Below are 16,136 nucleotides of genomic sequence, written 5' to 3'. Positions count from 1 at the left end.
GAAGCACTTTGAAGCATTAGGGCTATATATCTAATTGTTTTTTTCTACTTATGAACGCAAAAGCTTTATAACATCAAAGTGAAAGAAAATGTTATGTGTTTACAGCCTTCTTTTCAGACACTTAAATTTCCTCTCCACACCACAGAATTACAACAGTTTTTTTTCAACTGCTTACACACAAAATCTTTACTTGTCACACAATTTCTGAAACCTGACACTCAAACACCAGAACCACACACCAAATCTGCAAAATCATACTCTTAATTCTCGGCCTTTGACTCAATTTCAGAAAACACTGTTTGCAAAACACAACACACAATTCTCTATGTAACACACAAAAATCTAACAGGAATTACAGTTTTTCTCGATTGCTAAAACACTATAACCAGGCTTTTGAGCTAAAATTTCAAAACCATAACGCCATTTTTACAAAAGCACACCCATTTCCCTAAACTATAAACACTATTCCCCTGCTTTGACACATGAGTCAGATTTGGTGAAATGTTACTGCAAAACTCTACACACACATCCCTACATTTCTATTAGACTTTTTATAAATTTGCCATGAATTGTTCAAGTGAATCTTGACTTTCACTAATGAAGAGAATATAAATCAACCAATGACAAACCAGTTATCTGAAATAGCTCAAAGGTACATCTCATGAATCTTCAATTGACCATTCGCAAAGAGCTTGATTGACAGGCAATCTGACCAATCAGAACGTGGATATTATGTGCCGCCGCTGCTATCCGCTATCTTGCCCGACAGCTGCGGCCTGTCTCCATAGAAATACATGTTAAAACGGGGTAAAGAAGATAGACTGAATTGAAACTTAGACAGGAGAGTAGATTAACTTCGGTGGACTTACACTTGAACAATGGTGTGTTCCGTGGTTGAAATAAAACACTTTCTGATGTTTATTCATGTTCATTTCATGCTTTAAGTAAATATGAAAAGACGATTGGTTCACATGTTTGAACTAAGGCAATACAGTGATCTGTCACGACACATTGAAGAGCCACAAAACGGTATTTATTGTTTGAATTTCTTTAAAAATGACAATTTAAAAGCTGAGGGTCCTCAGACCTTGTTTCATATCAGAATTAACCTGCTCTGTCTTCTCTGTCGGCATGTTGTCAGTTTCCTCTTTGCTCTGTGATGTATTTTTCACTGCGTGAGAACATGAGTGTAGTGTGAGAGCGGCATTGTTTGTCGGTCTGTCATGGCAACAGTGACTAAGGGTGGGTGGGTTTTGCGAATGGTCAATTGAAAAGCATATATAGACAGAGGACAACACAAGAGTTACAAATTCTGACAGTGGACTTTCTAATTTTTATTTTCACCTTTGTACCCACATTTCTTTTTCGTTTCAATTTCACAATGACATTGTAATGTTTTTTATTTATTTATTTTGGTCAAACCACTAGTACAGTTTTTCTCAGTCGCTTTGGTGCATTTCTCGAATCGTCCTTAACATTTGCAAAGAAGTATGTGCATTTCTCAAAATAATTCGTACAAACAGCACCACACAATGGATTTCCTGCAAAAGCCTGTAACTTACTCAGAATCTTTAGTTCATCTCTCAAAAGTAAGTATTTATGTCAATGATCATATCAGTGCCATCAGAATGAAAAGTCCTTGTGTCATTGTTCACAAACAAGATAGTCAAAATCCTTAGTCATGCTGTCAATATAACAGTGCACTCTGTTAGTATTACCTGATGTAAATTAAACTATGGCAACAGTTTGGATGATATTACTGTACTGAAATGCAGAAGGCTGCACTTCTTATGTATGCCATATATCCATTTCAAAAGTACAAATTTACACATTACTGTATGTGGGATATTGATTCAAAGAGACTGTTTCGAAATGTTTGAATTATTGAGGATATGGTCGATCTCCCAATATTTAGCTGTAAGGCTATGATTGATATGCACCTCTATCCTTGGCCTCTTCTGCCTCCTCCTCTGTTTTGCCTCTGTACCCTTCCACCATGCATCTTTACTCCTCTTCCTCTCGGCTATTGACCCTGATCGTTGATGTTCATCCATTGTCAGAATTTGTAACTCTTGTGTTGTCCTCTGTCTATAAATGCTTTCCAATTGAAGGTTCATATGCACCTTTGAGCTATTTCAGAGAAGTGGTTTATAATTGGTTGATCTGAATTGGTATATTCTCTTCATTAGTGAAAGTCAAGATTCACAAATTTACAAAAACTCTAATAAACTGTCAAGCATATTTTCTACACATTTCTATGACAACTAGATCAACCATTTTGCATTTTCATAATGACTTATATGATGAACTAATGACTTGATGTTTTGAGAGGTAAGACTATTGCACGGAGAACTATATAATACATTTTGAGCAACATAATATTAACAACTGATAATGTAGGAAAGCGCAGACAAATGTACATAATCAGTTGCATGAATGTACCAAAGCAATCGCAACTTGTTCAAAAGAATGAGAAACTGCTTTTATGATGTGCACAAGTGCCTAGATGATGTGGAGGTTGAACAAGTTGTTTTGAAAATTTCATTTCTGATCTGAGAAATGCACCAAAGCTACTGAGAAAAACTGTAAAAGTGTAATTGTGAATCATATCCATTCTTTTTCAATCAACATCCCACATACAGTAATGTGTAAATTTATACTTTTGAAATGGATATATGGCATACATAAGAAGTGCAGCCTTCTGCATTTCAATACAGTAATATCATCCAAACTGTTGCCATAGTTTACATTAGTTACAGTTTTTTACGATTGTTTACACACTAAAATAAAAATTTCCACGCAATTTGCAAAATTCTACCCACATTCTACCTCCACAGATTTGCACAACATTACACACAATGTCTGCTTCACCCTTTTTGCAAAACATTACACACAGTGATTTGTAAAACTCTACACACATTTTCACACCTTAGACACAGATAAGGATTGTGAGGTTACTTCCTTGTCATTACAAAGCACTGGATTGCCAATGACCACACAAATGAACGAATTGGATAATCACAACCACCAGGTGTGGAAGCACACATGTGCTAATTTGAAAACGCAGCACTCAGTTGTGCTATAAAAGGCAGCAGGTGAGTTCACCTGTCTTCAACAAAAATGGAAGGAGTTAGAAGAAGAAGAAGAGTGAGAATGAGAGGGGGAGCTCAAAGAGGAGATGAAGGCGGTAGAGGAAGAGGAGAAGAAGTGGGTAGAGGAAGAGGAGAAGAAGGAGGTAGAGGAAGAGGAGAAGGAGATAGAGGAAGAGGCCTTGGTAGAAGAAGAGGGAGAAATGTAATTGGACACAGGGCAATCACCAATGTGCCAGGGCAGCGAGGGGGTAACATCACCATTTGCGCTGCTATCACACAAAATGGGGTCCTCCACCACCATGAAAATCTGGGACCCTATAATGCAAATCTAATTCTTGCATTTCTTGACCGATTGCATGAGATTGTCACAGCATTACACCAAGTGGACCATATGCGGTACATTGTCGTTTGGGACAATGTCTCATTCCATCGGGCTGCTCTGGTCCAGAATTGGTTCCATGATCACCCTGATTTTGAAGTCTTATACCTTCCCCCATACTCCCCCTTCCTGAATCCTATAGAAGAGTTTTTTTCAGCGTGGCGGTGGAAGGTATACGACCTGTGGCCCTATGACCGTTTGCCCCTCATTCAGGCCATGGAGCAGGCCTGTGATCTTATTGAAGCAGCTTCTGTGCAGGGGTGGATTCGTCACACAAGGCGATTCTTCCAACGGTGCCTTGCCAATGAAGACATAGCCTGTGATGTGGATGAAATCTTATGGCCTGATCCAGCCAGACGGAGAGATGAATAGTTACAGTATTCTTGTTGCTTTTACAGTAGTTTTCTGTAATTTCTGTTTACTTTACTTTTCTTCAGAGTCAAAGTGTATGTACTGTAATTCATGCAGTAATTTTTATTTGTCTACAGATTTTATGTTTCATTGATTTCATTGTTGGTTGATTACTGTAACTGATTATGGTAAGAAATATTGTAAGTATTGAAATAAATACTTGAAATATTCAGTCAGCAGCATCAGTGTTGTGCAGTGCTTTGTAAGTTTTATAGGCCTATTTGTGTACATTCTCCCTATATCTCAAACTAATCATGAAGAATGTTGTGGGTTTGTCACAATATTTTTCCCATCTAAATGATCCCTTACATAACAATGTCTGGCCAAAAATCTAGCACATGCTATTTCCTAAAATTCGTTTTTTTACAAATGTGTTTTTTATTTATCACAGCAGTGTGAAACTGGCCGCAATAGTGTCTGATCATTGAGGACTGTGTTGGTTAAATAAAAACTAATAGCATTTTCACAAATATGTGTATATGTTTTGACTGAAGTGTGTATGTTTTGACTGAAGTGTGTCATTTTGCAAACAATCTTGGAATTATGCAAATTGAGTGTGGTGTTTGGATAATTGTGCTTATATTTGGAAAAAAAGAACCCGGTTTTTAAAATTGCGTGTAAACAATTGAAAAAAACTGTAATACTAACAGAGTGCACTGTTATATTGACAGCATGATTAAGGATTTTGTTTGTGAACAATGACACAAGGACTTTTCATTCTGATGGCACTGATATGATCATTGACATAAATACTTACTTTTGAGAGATGAACTAAAGATTTTGAGTAAGTTACAGACTTTTGCAGGAAATCTATTGTGTGGTGCTGTTTGTACGAATTGCTTTGAGAAATGCACATACTTTGCAAATATTACAGTAAGGATGATTCGAGAAATGCACAAAAGCGACTGAGAAAAACTGTATTCAGGTTTGAAACAATGGATCCAGAGAGACGTGAAGGAAGAGGTCAAGGACACCACAGAGGAGTAGGAGAAGAGCAGGGTGTAGAGAAAGAAATGAAGGAAGAGGAAGAGTAGGAGGTGGAGGAGGAGTACAGAGAGGAAGAGGAGAAGGAGAAAGAGGAAGAGGAGGAGAGAAGGAGGAGGATGATGACAACATGGAAGAGAAAGAGGAAGGGCAAGGGCAAGAAGACAAGCAGTCTCAGATATTTTAGTTGATGCGTATCAGGTTTGGTTCAGGCATGCAAGAGGATTTTACCCCCGCTGCCTGGCCAGATTGATGAAGGTTCTTTGGCCTGTCCCAGACCAAAGATGGGATGCTGGGGCAGAATAATTATTTTTGTTGTTATTTGCTGTATTGTACTGTGCTCTACAGTACAATAAATTTAGGAATAAAACAACACTTATTACTGTAGTATTGTTTTGAATTGATCTCATCAGTGTGTAAGACTGTGTTGTAGTGTGTGTGTTTTTGAGGGTTTGTGTGTCATATCTGAGAACAAAGTTTGGTTTTTCAGCAAGATTGAGTTGTTTTGAGTGGAGAGCTTCATTTTGACCTGAATATAGGAAGTTTGTAGAATTGAGTTAGAAGTTGTGGATTTGTGTTTAGAGTTTCGCCAAGAAGAGGCATAATTTCAAGAAATGTGTTTAAGCAATCGAGAAAAACTGTATAATGGCAAAGGTGTTTGCAAATGTTTACTTTTGAGATGTGTTTGTCATATTTTGAATGCAGTGCTTCATTTTGCAAGAGATGTGAGGTATTTTGCATTTTGTGTTTGCAATTCTTGGATTTGTGTGTAAAGTTTTGAAAATGTGTGTAAGCAGCTGAAAAAAAAAACTGTAATTGGATGTCAAAATAAAAACATTAAAATCTCAACTTTATTTACCTTAAACATTATGGAAATTTCAATTTAAGATCATGGTTACAAGCTATAACTAAATAAAATCTGAAGAAGTTAGAGTGGATGAATTTCATGTCAGTCTTCATATTCATGTCTCTGCCATTCTTAGAAATGTAAAATGCTAACAGCTCTCTTGACTCCTGGCTGTCAGGTGATTGGAGAGGCGCTTGAAGCATATCCCAAAGACCTAAGGATCAACTGGGTCAGGGCCTGGCCAGGTCAGACAGTGCTCTGTGTGTCACAGGTTTACTGGACAAAGGACATTCATGAAGCCATTGCAAAGGGACCAAAGGTATATTATACTAGCAATATAATCTTTTATTGCACAGCTCTGTGGAATACCTCATTCTTATTGGTGATTCATGGCATTCTGCTATATATTTGTGCATAGTAACCTGCTAAACTAGACTGTTGTCCACATAGCTGATATGATATTTTCATGTCTTCTTTTCTTTTCATATAATAGAATAAATTGAAATAGAACTATCTATTTAGTTATTTGCCAATTAGCCATATATAATGTGTAGCCAGGATAATGTGTAGTCATTATCTGCCTCATTTCGAGTTGCGTTTATTTTGCAATAATGGCTGTCTTACTGTACATCATTTTTTTTCTGTGTTCTGATTCAGGCTCTTCAGGCCTATCTCGAGCAGAACAATACTCAGATAGATGACATTGTGACTCTGGTGCGTGGCAAGCTGTCCAAACAGAACCGAGTAACACTTGGAGCGCTGGTGGTGCTTGACGTTCACGCCCGGGACGTGTTGGCTTCTCTGGTACAGAAGGGTGTGGATGATGAGAACAACTTTGAGTGGCTCAGCCAACTACGCTACTATTGGATTGTAAGTCAATTTGAATATCTGTAAGCATGTTTGAAAATGATTTGTGTCTTGCTCTTGTTTTGGACACTCAGATAATCTGCTTTGATTCCTTTTTTTCCCCTCTTTGATTTGACCCTGTCTATGAAGGAAAACCAGCTTCAGACAAAGATGATCAATGCAGGCTTGGCATACGGCTATGAGTATCTTGGAAACACACCACGACTGGTCATCACCCCTCTCACTGATCGCTGCTATAGGTGAGAATTCTTCACTTTATGCATAAAGACCAAAGGCAATAATTTTCAGCGTGGCTCTATTAAACATAATATTAGAAATATTCCTTGAACAGCAAATCATGTGACACTGACGACTGGACTAATAGCTACTAAAAAATTTTGCTTTGCCATCACAGGAATAAATTACATTTTAAAGTATTTTTTATTGTAATAATTCTTCACAATATTACTGTTTTACTGGATAATTGATCAAATAAATTTAGCGCTGCTGAAAAAGAGCATAAGAGACTTATTTGAAAAACATTTACAAATCTTACAAACCCCAAACTTTTGAATAGTAATTTGTTATTTTCATCTCTCAAAATGAAACAATCTGAATGATCAATTATTAAATTCAGTAAATGTTTTTATTTTATTTTATTTTTTTGGTGAATATAAACCAGGGGTGTCCAATAGGTCGATCGCGATGGCAATGCCGGTAGATCGCGCTTTAGGTCAGTGTTTCTCAAACGGGGGGTGCGAGATAACTTAAAACTAAAATATAACATATATAATAATGTTATGACTAATATGTTAATGTAAAAATATATATAAATAAATAACAGCACCACCTCTTTATGTATTCTGTGTTTCGGAGCAGCAAACCGTTTCTCGTCGTGCTGTGTGAAATAGGCTACAGACTGAACGACGGCTCAAAACCGCTGCATGAGCATATGATACGCAAACTACAGCTCTAGGCTGGATAAAAGAAGCCAGTGTCACACTAGTAGCCAACATTTTTAATGGATTTAATCAAGGTAAAGATGATTACAGTGACATACAGGATCATCAATTAGGCGTGCGTTATGTCCGTTATTTGATGCGCAAACGAACCATGTACTGTATGTGCGCTGTCGGTGCACTGATCACTATAACATCATATTCATGCTTGAACACAGCTCAGTATATTCACGGAGTTGAATACAGCGAGTGTTTTGGATGCTCGTGTGTTTTGGAGAAGTTTGTGAGGATCAGTGGTGTTCATGTACATACGGGCATCAGAAGCTCCAAACAGCTTGTTCTGACAGAGGAACTATTCACTGTGGCGTCGAGCTGCCTTTAGATCGCTGAGTTCAGAATATACATACTTTTACATACTTTTAGGTTGTATAGAATATCTGCAGACTGCAGTGACATATTTGCGAGGTATGTTTGCAAAAAAGAACATGGGATGTTTAAATCTATCTTGAATTTGCTTTGTTTAAAAAAATCACATGAAAATACAAAGGTTTTAGTGAATAGAAAAGTTTGGGCTTTCAATATTGATTTGGAGAGGAGGGGGTCTTGGAGTAAAAAAGGTTGAGAACCACTTAATTTTTAATTAAAAAAAAATATATAATAATAATTAAATAATGTTCAATTCTCAGTACCCCCATAGGATTGTGCCTGCATTTATCCTATGGGGGTACTGAGAATTGAACATTATTTAATTATTACTATATATTTTTTTTAATTAGAAATTAAATTAATTCAATATAAAGATACATCCCAACAAGCTTTTTTATTTAGGCCTATTTATTTTATATGTATATTATTATATCTCGGTGAGTTTCTCATTTGAAAAGTAGATCCCCACACAAAAAAGTGTGGGCACCCCTGATATAAACCCTGGCTTCACCTTTTCAAAATGTCTTCTTTACCAGAACTCTATTTGGAGCTTTACACTTACATCTTGGTGGAGCCCCAGAGGGTCCTGCAGGTACCGGCAAGACCGAAACCACCAAAGATCTGGCTAAAGCCATAGCTAAGCAGTGTGTAGTCTTCAACTGCTCTGATGGCCTGGACTACATTGCACTGGGCAAATTCTTTAAGGTTAGTGTTACAAAGTCTATAATTATGATGCATGTCATGAATAGTTAGCCAAGTTATATGTAAAATCAGAATTATTCAGCTCACAGCAAAAAGTTTTATATTTAAAAAAAAAAGAACATATAATAATATAACAGTATTTGGCATCAGGTTAGTGGAAAATGCTAATATGAAATGATAATTAATAACACACATGAGGTCAAGCATCATGTGTCTTTAGAAAAAAACCTCTCAAACAGAACAGCACAGCACTGACTGACATGGACATCACTGGTTACTATAGTAACACGTATTCAGAATGCCAGAATTGTTGAAGAAAAAAATGTTTGCTTGTAGAAAGGGGTTATGAACTGTTCGAAATAATAGTACATAATGAGATTTGTCTTGTTTCCTCTTGTCTTGTGTTGTCTTCCAGATTACTGACTCCACAAAAATATTTCTAATTAAATTGAGCTTTTCTAAATACAAAGTTCCGTTAGACATTACTCTGGGGGAAATAAAAAGTTGTATTTAAAAACTTTTATAAAAAGAACATTTAATGAATAAAAAAATATTTTCTAGTTCATTATAAGAATGACCATGTATAAATAAATAAATAAACTGCTTCCATTGAAACTCAAGATGCTCCTCTAAAGTTTGAGTTCTGTTGTCATTAAACCAGAAGAGGAGCATATACAAATACTAAGCCATTTTAAAATTAATGTTAAAGGGATTTAATTACTGCCATTAATTACTCATGTTGTTTCAAACCCGTAAGACCATGCACTCATTATTTTTGAAGGGTCACGAGTGAAGTTGGGGGAAGCCTCGTCAAGCTTGTCATGGGACACATAGCAGCCACGATAGCACTGCATAACTTATATAATTTTATATTCTGTTTATTTTCTCCTTTTTCTTTTAAATATTTCCAAACGTGTTAACTATATCATGAAATATCTCGATTTTTAAATATGTATAAGTAAATGCCTTTTGCACCTTTATAGATCATGTTAGTTGATCTATAATGGGCTATGGGCAAAGTGGCCTAATAGTTTTTATTAACTACACAGAGAAAACCCACCTTTTTTATAAGTACCAGATATGGATGTCATGCCATAAAATATGTTTAATACGACTGACTTTGTATTTAATGTGAATTTAATAAAAACATTGCAAGTTACTAATTGTAACACTTTCATAGAAAGAGAGCAAAGGATATTTACATTATCAAAGAGCCAGAGTTCAAGCCCTTTCAAAAATTACCATTAAAATCATTGAAGCTGTTCACACTGTGAAATGAATATCTAACTTACATTCGTACCCACATCTGCACTTTGTTGTTTATGATGAGCGAATTCGCCAGAGAGAAGAAATCAGTCAACGAGCACGCACAGTGAACAAAACTCCGGCATTTCAAGTAAGGACATTGTTAAAATAGTACGTGTGACATCAGTGGTTCAATCTTAATTTTACAAAGCTACTAGAATACTTTTTGTGTGCAAATAATAATAAAAAAAATTACAAATTTATTCAACAATTCTTCTCATCTGCGTCACCATGTGCCACCATAAATGAGAGTAGCATGACACATGCGCCTAGAACATGCTGCGCCTTGTTTACGAGCAGAGGAATGCACATTCTGCCATCCGCTGCCATTCATGGTACTCTCATGAATGGCAGCGGACAGCGAAACAAAGGAGAAGAATTGTTGACTAAAGTTGTTGGTTTTGTTTTCTTTGCGCACAAAAAGTATTCTTGTACCTTCATAAAATTACTGTTGAACCAGTGATGTCACATGGACTATTTTATCGGTGTCCTTACTACCTTTCTGGACCGTTCTGAAAAAATATCTTAATTTGTGTTCTGAAGATGAAAAGTCTTACAGGTTTGGAACGACATGAGGGTGAGTAATTAATGACAGAATTGTCATTTTTGAGTGAACTAACCTTTTAATTTAAAAAGATTGTATTAGAAAAATTTTGATAAAAGCAAAATATAATTATTTTCTCTAATGGTCTTAGACTTCTTGGGCATACTATGTCTATATTTAACATGCATGTTAGTTTTCCTTTTAGTTTGGTATGCTAGCAAAGATTGCAATGCTTTTGCTGTACAGCCTCAGGACTATCAGGGAGCCACAGCTGTATCTTAATCAGAGAGCTTAGAATTGCAAAGGGCTTGAGTTTTAATGTCATCCTGCTCACCCTTTGTCAGTTATCTTGCAGCACAGGAGTGTTCAGACTACATTTGCTTTAAGTTACGGTAAAGATACTTGGTTTCTTCCAGGGCTTGTTGTCGTCCGGTGCCTGGGCCTGCTTTGACGAGTTCAACCGTATTGATCTGGAAGTGCTTTCAGTGGTGGCTCAGCAAATTCTAACCATCCAGAGAGGTGTGTGTTTGTGTGCACATTTTGAGTTAAATGTCAACTGTGTTGTCAATGGATTTTAAGGTTCAATCAATGGAGCTACAGATTTATTTTCTCCAAACCCCCTATATGCTTAATAGATGCCTACATCTGAACTTGATGAGTCCAGTCAAATGAAGCATTTGGATACTTAAATTGCATAAATCTATCAATCATTCTATCTAATGAGCTTTCTTTTTATGGGTTTGGATGCATACATTATTATTTTCTCTTCAGGTATTTCTGCCCATGCTGAGATGCTGCAGTTTGAGGGGACAGAGCTGAAACTGAACCCTACCTGTGCTGTCTTTATCACAATGAACCCTGGCTATGCAGGACGCTCTGAACTACCTGACAACCTGAAGGCATGTAGAGAACCTAGTTCATGCAAAGATTTCCAGAGGAAAATAAATATATATAACCTCACTGAAAATAATATACGAAAAATTATGTTAATGTTAACATAAGCAAGGGTGTTAGTGTAGAGAAGTTAGAGAGTACTGCAAAGTGTTACAGAATATCTAATTATTATTATTTTTACATTATGAATATGAGTTATTTTTGATTATGAATATGATTCTGTACATATTGTGCATTGAAAGTATTTCTATAATGTTTCTTTATTTCTTGCTGTCACTGTTCACTGTGTTTCTGTCCTGTTTTATTGGAGCATATACTGCTTGTTCTGTGTTTGTGAATGTTGTGTAATTGTCTGCTGCAGGCTCTCTTCCGGACTGTAGCTATGATGGTGCCAGACTATGCTCTGATAGCTGAGATTGTGCTGTATTCCTGTGGATTTGTCAGAGCACGACCGCTCTCAGTGAAGATTGTAGCTACGTATAGACTGTGCTCTGAGCAGCTCTCGTCCCAGCACCACTATGATTACGGCATGAGGGCTGTCAAATCTGTTCTGACTGCCGCAGGGAACCTGAAGGTAGGACCTGTGTCTGCAAAAAAAAATCCTGTTGCATTTTTATCACTATGCTGATTTAAATATTTTAATTAAACATAATATGCTTTAACTTTGCAGTGACATACAGTACACATATATGCATATAGTTTGTGGACTTGTTTGGCCTTACATCTAAAATATTTATTACATAATATAAAATATATTAATTCAGCATATCTGATTAAAGTCACAAGAGAACTACTCTGTGGTGTTTACAATTGCATTTCAAATCATGGCCCTTTTTTTACAACATTCGTGGTCTGAATATATAATGATGTTATTTGAAGAATCAGATTTCATTTTGTCTTTGAATGTGAAGGCCTTTGTTGTTTTGATTTAACATCTCATTTCATTTAGTAGCTAGATGTTTTGGTTCCTGCTGCTTCTGCTGAGCCACTGTTTCTGAGCGCTTCATAAACTTGTTAAAGCAATTCTGAATGACTCCCAACTGCAATTGGCTCAGTTCCTCTTCGCCTGCCACTGTTATCAGCACAGAGTTACCAAGGGTCAGAGGAGTGAAACATTTCCACTTCATCTCAATTCCCATTGCACGCTCCTTCTCCTCTCTCCCTCTCGCCACTTTTCGCCTGTGGATCAAAGCCAAATGAATCTGACATTGAATATAAATAGTGTTCACACTCAATTCAGCAGCCTGGAGAATTGCAGATCTGTGAAAAACACAAACTATTGAAACTGAGAACTTTGCTAAAACCTGTGTGACCCTAAAGAATTATGGGCTCCAATCAGTACACCTCTCTCTCTCTCTCTCTCTCTCTCTCTCTCTCGTCATTTCTAATGTGTAAAGAACAGAATGTGAAGAAGCATGATTTCAAACAGCACACTTTTCAGATTAAATGTCAATGCAAACTGCAGTTGTCATGTGTTATACTATAATTCCATTTGATTGCTAGACAGGCAGTCAATGCTTGAGTACAGAGCACCATAGGGTATGCTCATTTCAGTATGAGCAGATCCCCTGAAGCAAGGCCAGAACACAGTGATTTTCATGTTCATAGGTGGCCCTACCTGAGCTCATTCTTTGATCTTTGATTTATTACTGTTGTACTGATTTTCCCTAAAAGCATATTTAGCATGCACACGGGAATATGCTCATACAGCTGTCATTCACTGGCACTCAGACACTGAGAACAGCCATAGGCCATCAGAGAAGACAGGTCAAAGGAACAACTGCAGTGCACACAATATGCCTCAAGCAAGATGAATGCTGTTTTTCCATTTACTCTACTACTATGATAAGACTGCACCATCTAAATAAAAGCCATGTCTCCTGTCAGAGTCACACAGGCCACTCACTCCCTGCAAAGTTTTAGGAGTGGCAGCTGCATTTATTTGGAGAAGTGAATTCTATTGATCTGTGTTTGTGCAGAATGAAAGAGTCACTTCTGCTGTCCCGAACTCAGTGGTTGACATAGTAACCACGGCAGCAGTTTGGCATCTTGTGGCTGCAAATAAGAAAAATGCCAACAGCTACTGTCCAAACTAAAGTTAGAGAAGTATTTTAATGTTTAATGTTTTAATGTCCAACAATTGTTAGTAAACAAGGAACTGTAAATACACTTTTTCTTCGAGTCACATCACTGCATTAATACAATTTTGAAAGAAATGTCAATTTATAAATGATAAATTTATAATAAAATTATAATGAATATTTAAAGGATTTTTGAGGACTTTCTAAAGTTGCGTCTGCATTCATAGTTTTAGATTTTAGATGCATCTGTATGGCCATATTGTACTTGACAGCATATGTCCAAATGCTCAAAAATTTACACATCAACATATGTATGAAATCCTATGAACACTAATGAGATCAGGCTACCATTTTAACCCTCCCTCGAACCCTTTAGATTTTTGAATCAAAATTTAAGCCCAGTTAGGGTGGACAAGAAACAGCACTTTGGTACACTGATTCTCGCTTTTCATTTATTAATAGAAGCATCCTTCAATAACAGTCACAAAGAAAAGCGTTCATTGTATTGTGACAGGTTAAATGTACATGAAAGTAGAAACTTAAGCCACGTTTCTAGCATTGGGATTAAGGATGTCACAATATCAGATTTTCACTACACTAGTCTCATCACCAAAAGAATTCGCAATAACAATACTACTGCAATATCTATAGAAATTTTGAAAATAATTAGTGAAATAATGCTTTATTTTGTGTATTCACCAAAAATAAATAAATTAATTAATCAAATTAAATAAATAGGGAGTATAGGGAGATGGAGAGTGTGTTTGTAACAAAAAGTGTGAAAAAAACATACCAGAAGTACTGTTGACTGGCACTTCTTGCAGACTGTGGTGTCTGTAACCATCTTTTTTACACACTGCCGAGCTAACTTTTTTGGGTGTGGGTAGAGTTTCTTGTTTTCGTCTGTCATCTCCTCTGATGTGATTTTGTGCAGCAGTAGTAGCAACACACTGTGTCTTCTTTTTTCTGTTTTCTATCAGGTGGCAACCAGTGTTAAGGTGCATTACCGCCACCTACTATGTTAAGGTGTCAGCTATATTGCTAATGCTGGATTTACAATAATATTGTATTTGGTGTACTAACATAACATTATTATGATATATAAATATTATATGTTTATCTTTTTTTTTTTTTTTTTTAAATATCACGGTCATTGTCAATACTGGTATATTGCAACACTCTTATTTGGGATTCATCAGAAGATATCCAGAGCTGCAGTTGCAGTGAATTATGATTTAAAGTATCTATACTAGTTTGTCCTTGTTTCCTCATTGTTATTGGGTAGTTTTAAAATACCAAGTATCATCCATAATACATACTGTCTTTTATCACTGGGAAGGAAGTGTACTGTTGATTTAAGAGTTTAACATTCAAAATATCAAGAAAAAACAGATTTTTCATGATATGACAACTTTAATTAAAATGCTGTTACTGTATGAATTTTTAGGGAGTGAGTTTATTTGTAGAATCTAGTCACTGGCCTAAATAACTAAATATGGTGACTAAAACAGGACAAGCACTCAAGAAAGGAATGAAAACTTGTATTTTACTGGAATGTGTACATGGCTGTTACTCTTCCTCGTGTGTTTATAGTGTGACAATAAGGAGCCTGAAATATTAAAGCCACAAAACCAAATCTCACAGAGCTGAAATAGGCAGAGGAGGAACCTGACCTTGGCAGCTCCCACTCGCTTTTCTCTTTTTGCCACATTTGAATAGCGCCTGCTTGTGTCATCTCTGCTGTTCTCAGAAATGAATACGCCTGTGTCATTTTCACAGCAATCTTTGCACCATCACACCCGAGATTGCACTCTTTTGCCATCTTGAAATTACTTCTGGAGACAAAGGCATGCTCTAAACCCCTCAGGTCTGAGTTGCAAATGACTGTGAGGGTAAAGAATGAACAAAGACAATGTGGCTGAATGCCACTCTCCCCCTAGAGACCCTGGAAAAGTGACGGCACAAGCAAATCTTTTATTGCGTGTCAAACCTCTTTCTCTCCCTGTGTTTAACATGCCACAGCTGAAGTTTCCAGAGGAGAATGAGGATATTCTGTTGCTGAGATCTATTATTGATGTCAACCTCCCGAAATTTCTGGCTCATGACCTTCCATTATTTGAGGTATAACATCTGTATCAATATATTCTACATATGCAGTCATTAAAATGTATGTATAATTCTCCAATTAATATTCACTAACTTATCAGTCATTGTAAATCTGTCCAGGGCATCACTTCCGATCTATTCCCTGGAATCAAGCTTCCAAAACCAGACTACAGAGTGTTGCTTGAGGCTATTAATGAAAACAGCGCTAAGATGAACCTGCAGGTCACTGACTTCTTTGCTGAGAAGATCCTGCAGATCTATGAAATGATGATTGTACGTCACGGCTTCATGATGGTGGGAGAACCCTTCGGTGGGAAGACGTCTGCCTACCGCGTGCTCGCCGCAGCCCTGCATGACATCTGTGAGAAGGTGCTGTAAATGGACAACTGTGTATAAAAACTAGTGTTGCTCAAACCGTCACAGTGGGAGTAGAACTTTCTGCATTCAGCATTGTATGTCTGTTACATAAGATTCAAACTTTTGTTCTTTTATCCTACTTATTGACTGTTTTCGAGTACTTTTTTCTTGTACCCAGAGGATGTGAACTCCCAAAGTCTCAA

The 16,136-nt window shown here is 36.8% G+C and overlaps 1 protein-coding gene across 2 annotated transcripts in view; it reads left to right on the top strand.

The window, feature by feature from the left end:
• The window catches only part of dnah7 (dynein, axonemal, heavy chain 7), a 74,691-nt gene that overhangs the window by 15,333 nt on the left and 43,222 nt on the right, over positions 1–16,136 (top strand). For both annotated transcript variants that reach the window (XM_058786204.1, XM_058786203.1), the window contains exons 22-30: positions 5,892–6,032; positions 6,371–6,583; positions 6,710–6,819; positions 8,481–8,649; positions 10,912–11,014; positions 11,267–11,394; positions 11,751–11,963; positions 15,493–15,591; positions 15,697–15,945. In XM_058786204.1, coding sequence (XP_058642187.1) covers positions 5,892–6,032; positions 6,371–6,583; positions 6,710–6,819; positions 8,481–8,649; positions 10,912–11,014; positions 11,267–11,394; positions 11,751–11,963; positions 15,493–15,591; positions 15,697–15,945 — 1,425 coding nt within the window. The remainder of the gene's footprint in view (positions 1–5,891; positions 6,033–6,370; positions 6,584–6,709; positions 6,820–8,480; positions 8,650–10,911; positions 11,015–11,266; positions 11,395–11,750; positions 11,964–15,492; positions 15,592–15,696; positions 15,946–16,136) is intronic.

Source organism: Onychostoma macrolepis, chromosome 09 (genome assembly GCF_012432095.1).
Source record: "Onychostoma macrolepis isolate SWU-2019 chromosome 09, ASM1243209v1, whole genome shotgun sequence".
Classification (NCBI taxonomy): domain Eukaryota; kingdom Metazoa; phylum Chordata; class Actinopteri; order Cypriniformes; family Cyprinidae; genus Onychostoma; species Onychostoma macrolepis.
Note: the sequence above shows the minus strand (reverse complement) of the source record. Positions and strands in the feature narration are given on the sequence as shown.